Source organism: Penicillium expansum (assembly GCF_000769745.1).
Source record: "Penicillium expansum strain MD-8 chromosome Unknown contig7, whole genome shotgun sequence".
NCBI classification, from domain to species: domain Eukaryota; kingdom Fungi; phylum Ascomycota; class Eurotiomycetes; order Eurotiales; family Aspergillaceae; genus Penicillium; species Penicillium expansum.
Genome location: NW_015971304.1, coordinates 134,685 through 147,912, shown reverse-complemented (window position 1 = coordinate 147,912; position 13,228 = coordinate 134,685). Strand labels below are relative to the sequence as shown.

The window sequence follows — 13,228 nt, the reverse complement described above, 5'->3', positions numbered from 1 at the left end:
CAGGTGCCATAGTCCACGTAGCATCTGTTCCGTATGTGTTTTTCTGAAGCGAGAGGATTCGGCAAATGCTTGCCACGCAAACACTGATGTCAATTAGCCAGGATCAAATAGTAGTAGGAGGTAGAGAAAGCATACAAACTTCCTAGGAGCAAGATCCCCATCACCGCTATCTTCTGCGACAATTGCATCTGCAACTTGTAAATTGTTGGTATTGGCATACACAGTATTATCACATCAATCAACATAGCAGCAATTCCATTACCAAAAAGGAATGTCGGCACATCAATGCATACACCAATGGCTGTTGGATCAGTATAGACCAGCCAGAAATACGGGAGTGGTCGACAGGCCACTGCAACCGTGACGATAATAGTGGCCCAGTACCCAAGCACCAAGAACATGCAGAAGCCTAGTGACCAGCGAAAGTTAAAGATGCGGCCATAAAAGAAGACGATGGATGATTTTGTGAAAGTGACAGCTGTGGCGTAAATCATAACATAGGCAAACAGTATCTGAATGTTTTGTCAACGTCCATCTCAAGCACCTCGTTCAGTATTTTACATACTTCCCAAAACTCTGCTTTGGTCAAGGATTGTAAATGATAACCATTTCCATGAGGAATGCCTAGAGACTGGTGTAAGTGATATGCCAATCCATTGAGCATACTAGGACACATTTTTAACTCACTTATAAAGCAGGATATTGCTGTGCCCCATGAGAATAAAAGAGCTGCAATGATGAGGTAGTCATCGACAGCTAATTTCCTCGCCTCTTTGGCTTTCACTGGTGCAGCTAATCGCAATATAACCGCAGTGGTTCCCAACACCGCTACAGGAACAACTGCTCCCAACAATTTGCCTGTCTGGTTCTTTGCCAGATCTACCCCAGGCGGTGCTGGGCCAAAATTACCTGTAGCTGTAATGCTAGGCATTTTGGCCGTCTTGCGATAGATGAAAGCGTATTACAGATGATGAACACAGATCCGCAGATCTGAAGATGTCTAACCTAGCAGCTCGGGTAGACCACTCCATATGTAGTCTGATTTTCACAGGTTAAGGCAGTTATCTAGTGACGAAGGGTCTTTCAGGTCAGGGGTTTTAGTTTTAAGATATCTAAGATGCTAGAACTCGTAATGATCCGCGAACCTGAGAATGAAGTTGAGATATCTCATTTAATTATGTCAATTTGCGTCAGTGTGTAGAGTATAGGGGTGTAAGTATCAGAACCACTACTTTAGTGTAAAAGTATATCCTAGAGCCTGGGCTCCGGTAATGGTCTAGTCTCTGGTTGATACGAGACTTGACCCTTCTTAACGGTCAAATGCTGTGCGATCAATGCGCCGGGGCCCCACAACCCGTCCATTTGACAGCACGGGTGTGCCGCTCTCTTCCTTTCAGTACTCCGTACTTTCGACGTCGGATATCTCAAAGACCAGCCCTAGACTCGGTTTTGATAGAATCAAAAGTCTCCGCGTTCGCCACACATACCCTTTACTGCTCATTTCCGCTTGGGGCTCGACTAGCCATAAAGCAGGGATTAGAAGTGACCGAGCACGGCCGTAACAACTTGTAAATAGGTACGTGTCCTATCTGTCGGCCACTAATAGCTAGTGATAACACTCCGTACTTTGTTGAGAATTGTGATTGATTCTTTAAGTCCCATCAGCCTCGGCTGTGGATTTCACGACCCCAGCGAAGTGCGGCCAGGTCATCAAACCAAATCAAGGGAAATCAAGATTATATACGACAAGCATCACACTGAAATAATTCTTTGTTGTATCTCTTGGTTTATATTCATCTATATATTTAGGACAAGAAAAGCTTAGGGCTTTTTGCGGGTCTCTAGTACGCCGTCGATTTCCTCGGCCCCATCCGGTGAACTTTGACTGCACAATAAATAACTATGAAAGTCTAAACAGTAAACAAAACCAGCTGCAAGCAGTGAGATTTAAGAATAGAATGACGATCCTCGCCCACAGTAGGAATCTGTGGATGTGCCAAGGGATTTTTAACTCTTGTCAGTAGCGGCGCCCAGCAAAAAAAAATATAAATGATGGATTTGTCTTTCTTCCTTTCTCTCCCTGCCTATCATATAAAATCTTAATTGCCATATCCAGTCCTATGCGCGCCCCAATCTATATTAGGAAGTGATTCGCCAACATCTCTAGTATATGTCCACAGATGTATATATAGTTCAGGCATGTGATCCCCAAAGCGAAATTAGGGTGAAAGAGCCCATAAACAAGGACACAGCAGTACCGATGGGCACCTATGTAATATAAATACTGACTTTCATGATTGAAAATGACTTTGTTTTGATATGTTACAGGAAGTGGCTTTGGTATCTGGGCTTTGCGGGCCACTAGGCAGAGGACGAATCCCTTCCGAAACAAGTGTCAATAAGGGGAACGGTAGATATTTGTGGTAGCTCTCATGAATAATACGTTATATTTCTACGATATAAAATTCTGTTTCAGGGAATATGAGAAGATATGTGAGACGTTCCTCTGGAAAGATATATATATAGGAGGCCGTGAGCTTGGGGCAGCAATTTCGGCCTCCCAGTATGAAATTATTGAAACGCTCATCAACCGTGGCGTGAGCAAAGAGCAAGACAAAAGGGACAGTGTTTCGCCGCTTATCTGCGCTATCAGGACTGGAACCTTGAGGATCCTGACATTATTCTATGAAGAAGGGCCGAAGCGTCCCTCCTTGATATATAACCCCGGGATACTGCACTCGCCTTCAGCATATGCCGCGGCTCTTGCTGTTGGGGTTCCCGAGATTGTGGAATATCTGGAGGTTTGTATAGACCGTGACGGCGGCGGCCCTCAAACAACGGAGAGTGCTACTGATGCCGACAAGGCTCGCAACGTTCTGGGGAGTATGTCAAATATTTATCACCAGGACGGGTACATTCCAAAGGCAGAAGAGACTCAAGCCAAGTGCACGCTCGTCCACCAAATTGCGTTGCATCTCTTACCCTCAGCAGGGGGAGATCTTGAGTTGGGTCGGATCTGCAAGTTGGTCGAAAAAGCCCCAGAGATACAGACTATGGACCTGTTAGGAAAGGCCTTGCCACCCCTTCTTCGCACGATCAGGGAAGAGGCTGATCCTCAAAAGAGAGCATTTTTCTTGGAGACTTTGGAGGTTGTCATTAATGATCAAATCGCAAGTCAGCTAAGCAAACTTAGAGAGCGACAACCATCAGTGGCTGATGAGGTGGATCAGAGGACAGGCAAGCTCGATAAGGCTTTGAGCCATCTTTGGTTTGTGGCAAGGGAAAACATCGATAATGACGAGATGGACAGAGTCATGATGGTCATTTCGCGCCTTCTTCGATTCTAGCCTTTCTTCTCCTCATATTAACATTGTTCTGTCTTCGTTTCGGAGTTTTCACACTAATATTCTGGAAATAAAATCGTTATAAAACTTCCCATTGCAAGATGAACTAATACAAGCCTGAAAAGAGTGTAGAATGCCAGGATTGATTTCTGTAGGTAGGTATCCATGTCAAGATCATAGAGAAATGGATACCAGTGACATTCCCGACATGACCCGGAAGAAACAGATTGTAGCTTCGAGACACTAGATGGTGACCCAAGTAGAAGTGGCGAGGACACAGCATATTTTACTGCATGTGGTTACAAGCATACTAAAGTCGGAGACACAACACCATATCAATCTACAGCCATACCACCCCATACAACAGGATCCAGTAGTTAGCAAATCTTTATCCCAAGCGTAGAGTAATTCCATTGAATGAGGCAGTCTAAACACAGCGCCGGGGACGTATCCCCTGAGATCGAAGCCATAGCAAATGCACGAACAATTAAGGCGGGGGCAGCGATAGAAGAGGCCAAGTAGTACATGACAAATAAAGAGAAAACAAGCAAAGCTAATAGGCATATTGGGACAAATAAGAGCAAGAGAAAAATAAAAGGCCAAGAAAGCAACGAGCCCAGAGGCTGGTGATGTCAGGTGGATCGAAAGGCGGCAATGTATGTATGTATACTTTCAGATCATGTCGGCATGGGCTGGCATCGTCACCGATGTGGCGGGTATGTATGCAGGATAATAATGTATGTGTTGCTCGTGAGGGCGTCTCAAGTGGCCGGGGGATTAACCATAGATTTCAATTCTGTTGGGCTCTTATTTGCTGTATCCTTCTAGTGTGTTCTGACGGGCCAATGCCAATGCATGCACCCTCAGAACCGTTCCTTGGCAGTGGAGTAGAGGCCGCCGGGCTTCATGTGCCGCTGTTTCGCATTTTCTCCCCAGCTGCACCCATAAGACTAGAAGGGAAGATGGAGGAAGAAATCGAGCAACAAGTGGGTATCATAATGGGGCTGTTTTGGGATGGCGCGAAATTAATGCAGATTGAAAAGCGCCGGACGAGAGAAAAGAAACAAAAAATGGTCGAGAAAGTTGTCATTTCGAAGTTAGTCGGGGTTGGTAAGCTAGAAATCACCAAATTAGCAAGATTTTTTTGGCAAGTATCCAGGGTGCAATATTCAACTTACCCGAAGAACAGGACGCGAGTAGTCTTCGTTGTCTTGCAGTGAAACACTGCTCTCCCGAGCACCGTTCGGGTAGAGAATGGTGTTGGTCTTCATCCGCCGATCGGTGAATGTTGTGCCCGAACGTGTGGGAATAGGTCCACCGGCAGCGCCTTCTCCATTTCTCCGCGGGAACAGACCTCCCATGAAGCTAGATCCCCTGCTAGTTCTGTCTTCGGCCATATCCTGGCTTGGGATGGGGCTGACGGCACGAGCGCGTTTGCGGTAGAAGAAGACCAAGAAGATGAGAGCACCAAGTAGGGCGAGTCCTCCAAGAACACCAATCACGATACCTGCGATAGAACCTCCACTCATTTTCGAGCTGGTAGCCGCAGTGGTAGCCGATGCAGAATCAGCGCCAGCGCCCACAGTCGGACTTGAGCCAGAAACGGTGATTGTCTTGACTTGGCCGCCAGAGTTAGTCTGGACTGAGACGGTTTCTGAGGTACTGGTTGTTGTATCCGATGAGGTTGACTAGGATCAAAAGTTAGCCAAGTGTGCCATTTGATCAAACCGGTGATGCTGAAGATACAGTTTGTGAAGCCGATGGGGAAGAATCCGAGGCAGTCACAGTGACAGTTGTGGGCTGAACGATAGTACTCTCCTATCCCCGACATTAGAGCCACAAGCTAGGAAAGAGTAGAACACCCAATCAATGCTACTTAGGCCAGAAGGTTTATCGCTCCAAAAATAGAAAACAGAAGGGAAACCAAGAAAAATGCGATCCAAGAGAAAGTAAGGGGACTAGCTTACCGAGGTTGAGGTTGAGGTTGATGATGTTGTGGTTGACGACGAAGACGAAGTGGTTTTTGAGGTTGTTGAACCACCGGCTGTGCTAACGATATCGTTGCCTGAAATTTCCACGTAGGCGAATACTCCTTTGGTTGCACTTCCACAACTGTCTGCGGGATAACCCGGACATGCACCATCACAGTTTGTGGTGTCTGATTGCGACGCCGCGGAGGGAGCAACATTTGAGCACCAGCACTTCTTCCCTTGTAGGATACCTAGGGCGTAATTGGCGCAAGTAGCTTCACAAGCTCCATTTGATTGATATGTGTCGGTAACTGCGAAAAGTTAGTGATATTACTAAATTTGTAAAGTTTGCGATCACTCACCTGCACTGAAGGAAGACCCCGTATTGTCTGAAGCACAGTACGCGAGGCTGGATGCGGCCGACGCGAATGGCCGAGCCAGGAGAGCAAAAACTGAGACCACCACCGGAACCTTCATGGTGTGCTCGATCGATAATTTATTATCGGACCCGATCGCTTGCTCTTAATATTTGGGGTTTTCTTTATTTTCCACCCAGATCCCGACAAGCATGAAGGTAGCGACGATAAGAAGTTTGTAGGCGCAGAGTGAAGATTGAATTCCGCTGCGTGGGCCGACCGATGTGAATTGTCGATCCCCTATGGACCAGAGTCCGATGGTGCCTGGACGAAGAATCTAATGTGTCGATGGTAGTCGATCGAAAAGGTCCCAATTGTTATTTGTTGATCCCCCACTAAACACTGAAAAAGTCGTAGGTTGTCCCGTATCAAAGACACATTGTCTCGGTGGATGTCTCCGAGGGCTGAAGGGCTAGGCAACAAAATAACAAGAAAGGAAATGAAAGGAAATGAAATGAAGCGATGGAGGAGAAAGCGAGGTTCCAATGTACACAGGAGAGAGAGAGAGAGATAGAGAGAGAGAAGAGAAGAGGAGAAGGGGGATCTCCACAGTCACGGGCCATGCTATCCTGCTATCCTACTCCTCGTCGGAGTATGTCGAGGCTTCCCGACATACCCGGTGGATACTGATTTTCTTATTTTACTGTGGGATTTACGGAGTAAATTTTATTAATTGAGATCTCAAAGTAAATTGTAGTTTATTTACAGATCTTCTACTCTGTGTGTTTTTTTTTTTCCCTCCATGAATGCTTTATAGGATATCTTGTTATCTCTGTAAGGTACCTGTGTACAAAGCGTGAGCCTATAAAAAGCCATCTTATAATCTTATACAAAGTAGCTCATAACAAAGTACATATGTATAATAGTGTATAACAGTGTATAACAAGTAAAACACAGTATAACCCAGTATAACCAAGTATTTTATTGACTTTTTTCCTAAAGCGCTTTTTCTCCACTGCAATGGCCTGACTGGTAGAACCAAAGATCGTTGCACCAGGGAAACATTCCACCCTTCATACCTACCTGTTTTTCTTTTTTTTCCCTCTATCTTGATGACTCTGTATTCACTTTCTAATATCTACAGTACGGAGTAGTGCCCTTCTATTGATGTATCATTTTCTTTATTACATCCGAAACAGTTGTCCGAGGGATCGCCAATGCATTACCAGGATTACAAAGTCTAGCGTAATTATAGACATACGTAATTGGGTGGAGAGAAAAAAAAACTCCTAACACTAAGAATGTTCCAACTTCGAATTGGCCTTTTTTACTCCGTATAAAGCTCTCTACGGAGTAAGAACCTTCGAGACTAAATCCATTGTGGCGATAAAAATAATTCCTCCACTCCATCAGTGTCCAGCTTAGCGTCAATGCAGCAACTTACGTATGCGACTCGGATCAAGTTGTCATTAACCACACAGCCTGCCAAGGTTTCCAAATATCATTATGAAATGGCCACCTGTCAACTTGCAAATTCCCTGGTACATTGTGTCTAGACCGTGAGGTAACACAGGGAATTCTATAACCCCGGGAATATTGAATATTGCACGGAGTACGGGATACACCGAATGCTCGCTCTCGCCCCAATGCCCAGCCGCCAGAAACGACGATCAATTGGAGAGATCGCTGTGATTTGCCGGCTCGAAGCGAGTCGGTTGTGATGAAACAACTAGGATTTACCGGCCATTAAGTACAATTGTCGTGCTTTCTCTCTTAAAACGTATTATTTGGGCTGATGACTAGCGCGTCTTAATCTGGCCTGGGACAGCATACTAACACATTGAGTTGCATGTTGTACAACATCCAAGGATTTTACACGGAGTACGGAGTAGTACTTACTAATTATGATTTCCCCTTTTTCCAAGGTTTATTTCCTTTCTCGATTCATCCAATATGAATCATCCTACTCATCTCCCAAGTGGAGCTGCTCCACTTGGTGTAAAAACGTAAAAATGATACAATAAATGCCCTAGTATCGATCGATCTTGAAATTTCGATTGCATACAATTTGTGCTATAAATGGCTGAATATAAATGGCTGAAGGATTTAAGACTTCTTGTTACACATATAATATAATTGCATGTGGTTCAATTAGACCTTTAAAACTGTACCTGGCGACTTTTATGTGTTTTCCGAATGCAGAACCTTAAAACTCCATTAGTAATACCGAGAATCATTCTAAACCTGGAATACATTCAAATGTTGTGAAATCCATAATATTCATAATATTCATATTCATACAAATCTGCTTACGACCGAACCTTACACATCTAGGCAATGCCAAGGCAAAGCCTTGGAGTCATGATGTTGTGGCTAATATGGCTGAGACAAATCCACAGTGCATGGAAGGGGAGCTAGCTCAGTACGACGTAATCTCCCGCAGGGGGCTTACACAGCACGGGTGCCGCGTACTTAGGGCTACTCCATCGGGGTTCTCCCTCTATGTTGTAAGCTATGCGGTCTTCTTGCAAGGTGTCGATTCAAGATGTGGCGAGGTTAAGGGGGATCCTATTTCAATTATTGTTATTGTGCCTGGTGGCTTGCAGGTGGCGTCCTGGGTCTGAAACAAGCCTACAGTGCTGATCACTTGTTACAGCCTGCATGAGGCATCCGCGAACCAGATGTCGGAGTTGATTACATTTGTGTTTACTTTACTCTGTACAAGATTTATTTCTAGAGGTCTAAAGTTAGTCTTGCATCCATTCGATATTCAATCAACATGTTCATTAAAAAGGTGTTTCGAGATACATCATACTCCTGTCACATAAGCATGTGAGCAGGAGATCAACTGGTCTGTGGTATGTATGGTACATGAAATGTGTAGGACTGGCTTCCATCATTTAACTCTCCTGTTTGAAGTCAAGAGATAGATGACTAGTTCCGGAGACCACATCAGTTGCGCTGGTTGAACTTTCCATGCTGTCTGAAGCCTCCGAATCCGCTGGGTCCGCTGACTTCTCGGAACTCTTCGAAGTCTGGCTAACACTGCGCGAACGGTTGGTGTCGGACCCTGGCAGAGGGCTAATCATCGATGCGCCGATATCCTCTACGTATTCTGAGCCAGGAGGGGAATCGAAATCATTCAAAGAAGATTCAACCCAAGCCAGAACGTCGTCGTTTGGCGGAGTGGAAGGCTGGTCCAGTTGGGTAGTAATGTCTGATTTGGCGTCGTTATCCTCCTCACTATCTTCATCGAAGAAACTGCCGGCAGCGCACAAGCCGACCAGTCGAGTGAAATGCCACTGCATGTCCAGCAAGTCGAAACTCGGAAGCGGTCGCTTGACAGGGTCGTCGGTTGTCATTTTGAAGCGGTGGCCAGACTCAATGGCATGGTATGTTGGTTCATCTCGCTTTCCCAACATCACGTGCAGTCGATCCACGCTGTTGAGTTTCTTGGTAGAGATGGGCTCCTTGGTTAAATCAACCATGTCGTAAAGCCTGTGGTCTGGCCTCGGCTGCCAATAGAACTCAATTTCAATTTCGGTCATATCATCGGAGATCCAGACGGGACGCAGGGCGAACAAACCACTTGACCATGCAGACCGAAGGTCTCTCCGAAGACAGATCAGATTAGTGCAATCATTGACAGCACTTTCAGGCTGGGTTGGCTTCTTGAAAACAGCCTTTTTCCATCTTTCGGCTCTATCTTTTCCCCAGAACACATCCGCGAACCTCCAGATGTTAGGAGAAAGCGGATCATCTTGCAAGCTGGAGCTGATTGAGCTCGCTGGGAAGATCGGAGCAGTTTGGTAAATCTTGCGGGTACCTGTGATGACACACTTGTGTCCATCTCGTTCTCTGGCGGCATAGATTGCAACTGGGGGAGCGCGTGACCGCGGGCTGAAACTAGAATGTGGGCGCCCTGCTCCTATCTGTTGAGAGGGAGCTGGTGTCACCGTCCATTTAAATGGAAGGGTACAAATTAGGTCGCAAATAGCATCCATGATCTTCAATGAGAAGTGGGCGAGCTGCAGAATACACTCGAGCTTCTCGATGTCGCACACCTGTAAGACGGCCCAGAGTGGCGAGGGCACTTCTTGTCCCAGTAGAGCTTTCTTGAGCTGGCGAATGATGCCTTTGCGCTTCTCAGACGGGATATTGAAATTCTCATCATTCGCGCGAACAACCGTGGGGGAGCGACCTAGCCCCAAGGAACTTCCAGAGGGGAGGCGGCCTAGCTCCGAGCCAGAGGGGACTGTACTACCTGATGCGGATGCGTGCGACATATTGATCACGTGGAGGCTGCGTGAGAAAGACGGTGAATGTTATGATGATCCGCCAGGCACATGGGCGTGTTGACAAGAGAAGAGCGTTCTTTTGATCTGATCTTTGGCTATATATATGTTCAAATTGACAACGCGCGTGCTATTCACACTCGGGGAAGGAGCTGCTGGACGAGCCTATTCTCAGGATGCGATACATACAAAACGCCGGTGGCACTTTCCCAGTTCGTTTGCTAAAGTTATCATAAATTCATGGATCATAAACATCACTTTCATGGGTGTCATTACCGCCGAGAATGCATCCATTCTCGATCTTGAATATCTCGCATGCGCTTCTCCATCATCCGTGCTCGTGGAGGCATTCCCATATGAGGTCTCATACGGGGCATAATATCAGGCATAGAGGCCCTCTCCCGCTGGATGTCACGGATGCGTTTGCGACGAGCACTTCGGATCTCATCGGACAATTCAACAAGCTCATCGATGTCCTCCTGTAGGCAAATGAGTCAGAATCCAAGAAAGCCGTCTGTTCGGATGATACATACCGATTCTAGGTACGAGAAGATGTAGTAGCATGTCCTCGTCTCTTCATACTCAAATCCCATCTGCTCAATAGCTTCCCTCACTACCAACTTCTTCGCTATTTCCGTCCACCGATCATTTCGCGTCTCCTCCGGATCGGTGACCTGCTGAGCAATTCGTCCCATTTCCGCTTCACCCACTGACGTATTTCGCGGTTTAACCTCAACAATGTCCAGAGCCCCGGTCATTTCAATGGCTTCGTCGGGAGATGGAGCATGTACCACAGACCAGTCGTCCGTGCCTCTGGGGGCCTTGTTTACTATCCGGGTGCTCTTGAACATTATATCATCCTCCACATCGCGCATGGAAGAAGTGTCGCTTGTTCCATGGCTGTAAGCCAACTCGCTCTCCTCTTCCAGTGGCCCAGGTCGATGACGAGTTGCGGATATTGTTTCTCGCTCCCACGGGTCGTTGAAATCGACAGCTGGGCCGCTGGTCGGAGATATTGAGTCTTCTGGAGTAAGAGACTCTTCACTATCACGGTGTTTGAGGACTATGTTTTCCTCTGACATTCGTCCACCTCGCATTTTTCTAGACCGGATGTTAGTGTGCGGCAAAAGAAGAGGATTGATCTACTCACCGATGTTGAATATCAATCTCATCAAAGCTACCTCTCCGGGACCGCGGTTCCGGACTGCGCACACGAGGTGTACGGGCGTCTTTAAAGCCTGGTTTGGTTAGCAGAATGTTCTTGCTAGGCTACTAACGTCAGCCTTACCATGGTCAATGTGCCTATGGTGAGTAAACACGTCTTGGTGGATTGGGGGTACATGTATCGAATCCAAAGAAGGCGACGGCTGGCGAGATGAGAGCTTGTCCTTTGATTTCCGAATACTGATCTCTTCCTTAATCTTCTCAAAGTCGCGGGAGCGTGACTTGGAGTCAAACTGCGAGCGCTCACTAAGCTCTTCGTCCAGTGGGATCTGTTCCCTACCTCCTCGCCGAAGACCTCTTAATTCGCGTTCGAGATCCTCGGAAGGTACGCTGCGTCGTCTTTCACGGCCGCGTGTAACTATTTCCTCCTCATCAACACGGTCGACCGGGGCTCGGCGTCGCTCTGGAGGTGCATTGTCAAGGAGGACCTCTTCCACCTCGACTGTGTGGGGAGGCGGAGGCCGTGGCCTTGATCGATGGTATGGTTCTTTTTCCTCAAACTCCAATCTCCTTTCACGCGATCGAATATCGAGTTCACTGTCCCACCCGCGACGTAAAGGAGGCTCTTCCTTTTCTTTCCGCCGGATTACCCGTTCCTCTTCCTCGAATTCGCGCTCTGGGCGGTGTCTTCTTCCTCCATGTTTTCCCCGCCCTTCAACTAAGAGGTCTTCTTCCGACTCACTTTCTGGGCGTCGCCTGCGATGGCGTTTTTCTCTCTCCTCGTAGAGAAGATCGTCCTCAGACCTTCGTTCTGGGTGACGTCTGCTCCCCCTGTGTACTTCTCTGTCTTCAATAATCAAACCCTCCTCTTCAAATTCCCGAGGATGGCGCCTACTTCCTCGGCGTCTTTCCCGTTCAACGATGAATCCTTCGTCCTCCTCGAATTCTAGATCTGAACGACGCCTCCTACCACTGTCTCTTTTTCTTAATCTTTCCTCGAACAGAAGATCCTCTTCGGAGACTGGCTCCGGGCGGTGTCTTCTATCTCGACGCCTTTCTTTTTCGTCGATGAATGGATCGCTTTCGACTTTTCGCTCTCTTTCAGGACGATGCCTCCTATGCCCACGCCTTTCTTTTTCATCGATGAAAAGATCGCTTTCAACTTCTCGCTCTCTTTCAGGGCGATGCCTCCTATCTCCACGACTTTCTCTCTCCTCGAAAACCAAATCCTCGTCAACTTCTCGCGGATGACGTCGACTACCCCGGCGTCTCTCTCGTTCCTCAAGAACAAAATCCTCCTCGTCTACTTCATGAGGACGAGGTCTACGCCGAGACCCAGACGGCCGCATGTATGCATCATCGCGGTCTAGAGGCATGTATCGCTCAGGGGAGACCATGTCTACCTCCTCCCTTGACCGCATGTAAACCACATCATCCCGCTCTCGCGGTGGCGCAAAGCTCTCTTCCATAAAGTCTCGCCTGGGACGTTCTCGGATGTGCATACGCTCCATATCCTCGACTAGGGGTTCGGACCTTCGGCGACGATATTCGATATCTTCCTCGTAGTCGCGATCTCGTCGGCGCGGCCTGTGGTCTCGCTCACGCTCTCGTTCCATTTCGTAGAATTCATCTTCGTCGTAGTCACGGGGTGGTGCTCGGCGGGGCATCGTGGGACTGTGTGAATGATCACCGCATCGGATTTGGTGATCGATCGGCTGTTTACGGTCGGAAATCTATCTCGATCACGATGAGAAGACTCTTAGCTTCAGGCTTTGGCACGGGACCCTGTCAAACGGCTCAGTTCAAGGCAACCGTCAGTTTGGTATTTGGTGACTAGTGGGGCTTGCGCAAAAAGAAGGTGGGCTGTGCTCTAGTAGAAGTCACCAAGTCGGGCGGCTAATGAGAGTACGACGAGCAAGATAAATCGCTACCTAGGTAGATCAAAAATCGACTAAAAACACCTACACACACAATATAGGGCAGTAAAAACGTGGACCGTGTGACTTGGAGGGCTGACGAAAAGCAAACTGATCGACCCCGCGGCTGATGTCACCAGTTCTCTTAGCAGGGTCTACAACATACAAAGTAGGAAATCAACA

At 47.3% G+C, this 13,228-nt stretch overlaps 3 protein-coding genes across 3 annotated transcripts; 1 reads left to right on the top strand and 2 right to left on the bottom strand.

Moving 5' to 3' along the window:
• Positions 1-2,432: 2,432 nt before the first annotated feature.
• Positions 2,433-3,347, top strand: PEX2_002580 (uncharacterized protein; the record flags this gene model as incomplete). The annotated part of the gene is made up of 1 exon (XM_016737536.1): positions 2,433-3,347. One exon carries the CDS (start codon positions 2,433-2,435, stop codon positions 3,345-3,347), a length of 915 nt encoding a protein of 304 aa, XP_016598972.1.
• A 1,094-nt stretch (positions 3,348-4,441) lies between these two features.
• On the bottom strand, positions 4,442-5,791 carry PEX2_002570 (WSC domain-containing protein; the record flags this gene model as incomplete). Its single annotated transcript, XM_016737535.1, has 4 exons — positions 4,442-4,459; positions 4,523-5,032; positions 5,312-5,625; positions 5,677-5,791. The coding sequence occupies 4 exons, from the start codon at positions 5,789-5,791 to the stop codon at positions 4,442-4,444; spliced, it is 957 nt and encodes a 318-aa protein (XP_016598971.1).
• A 2,779-nt stretch (positions 5,792-8,570) lies between these two features.
• Positions 8,571-12,796, bottom strand: PEX2_002560 (uncharacterized protein; the record flags this gene model as incomplete). The annotated part of the gene is made up of 5 exons (XM_016737534.1): positions 8,571-9,972; positions 10,242-10,444; positions 10,499-11,066; positions 11,116-11,203; positions 11,254-12,796. The coding sequence occupies 5 exons, from the start codon at positions 12,794-12,796 to the stop codon at positions 8,571-8,573; spliced, it is 3,804 nt and encodes a 1,267-aa protein (XP_016598970.1).
• Between the last annotated feature and the right edge of the window lie 432 nt (positions 12,797-13,228).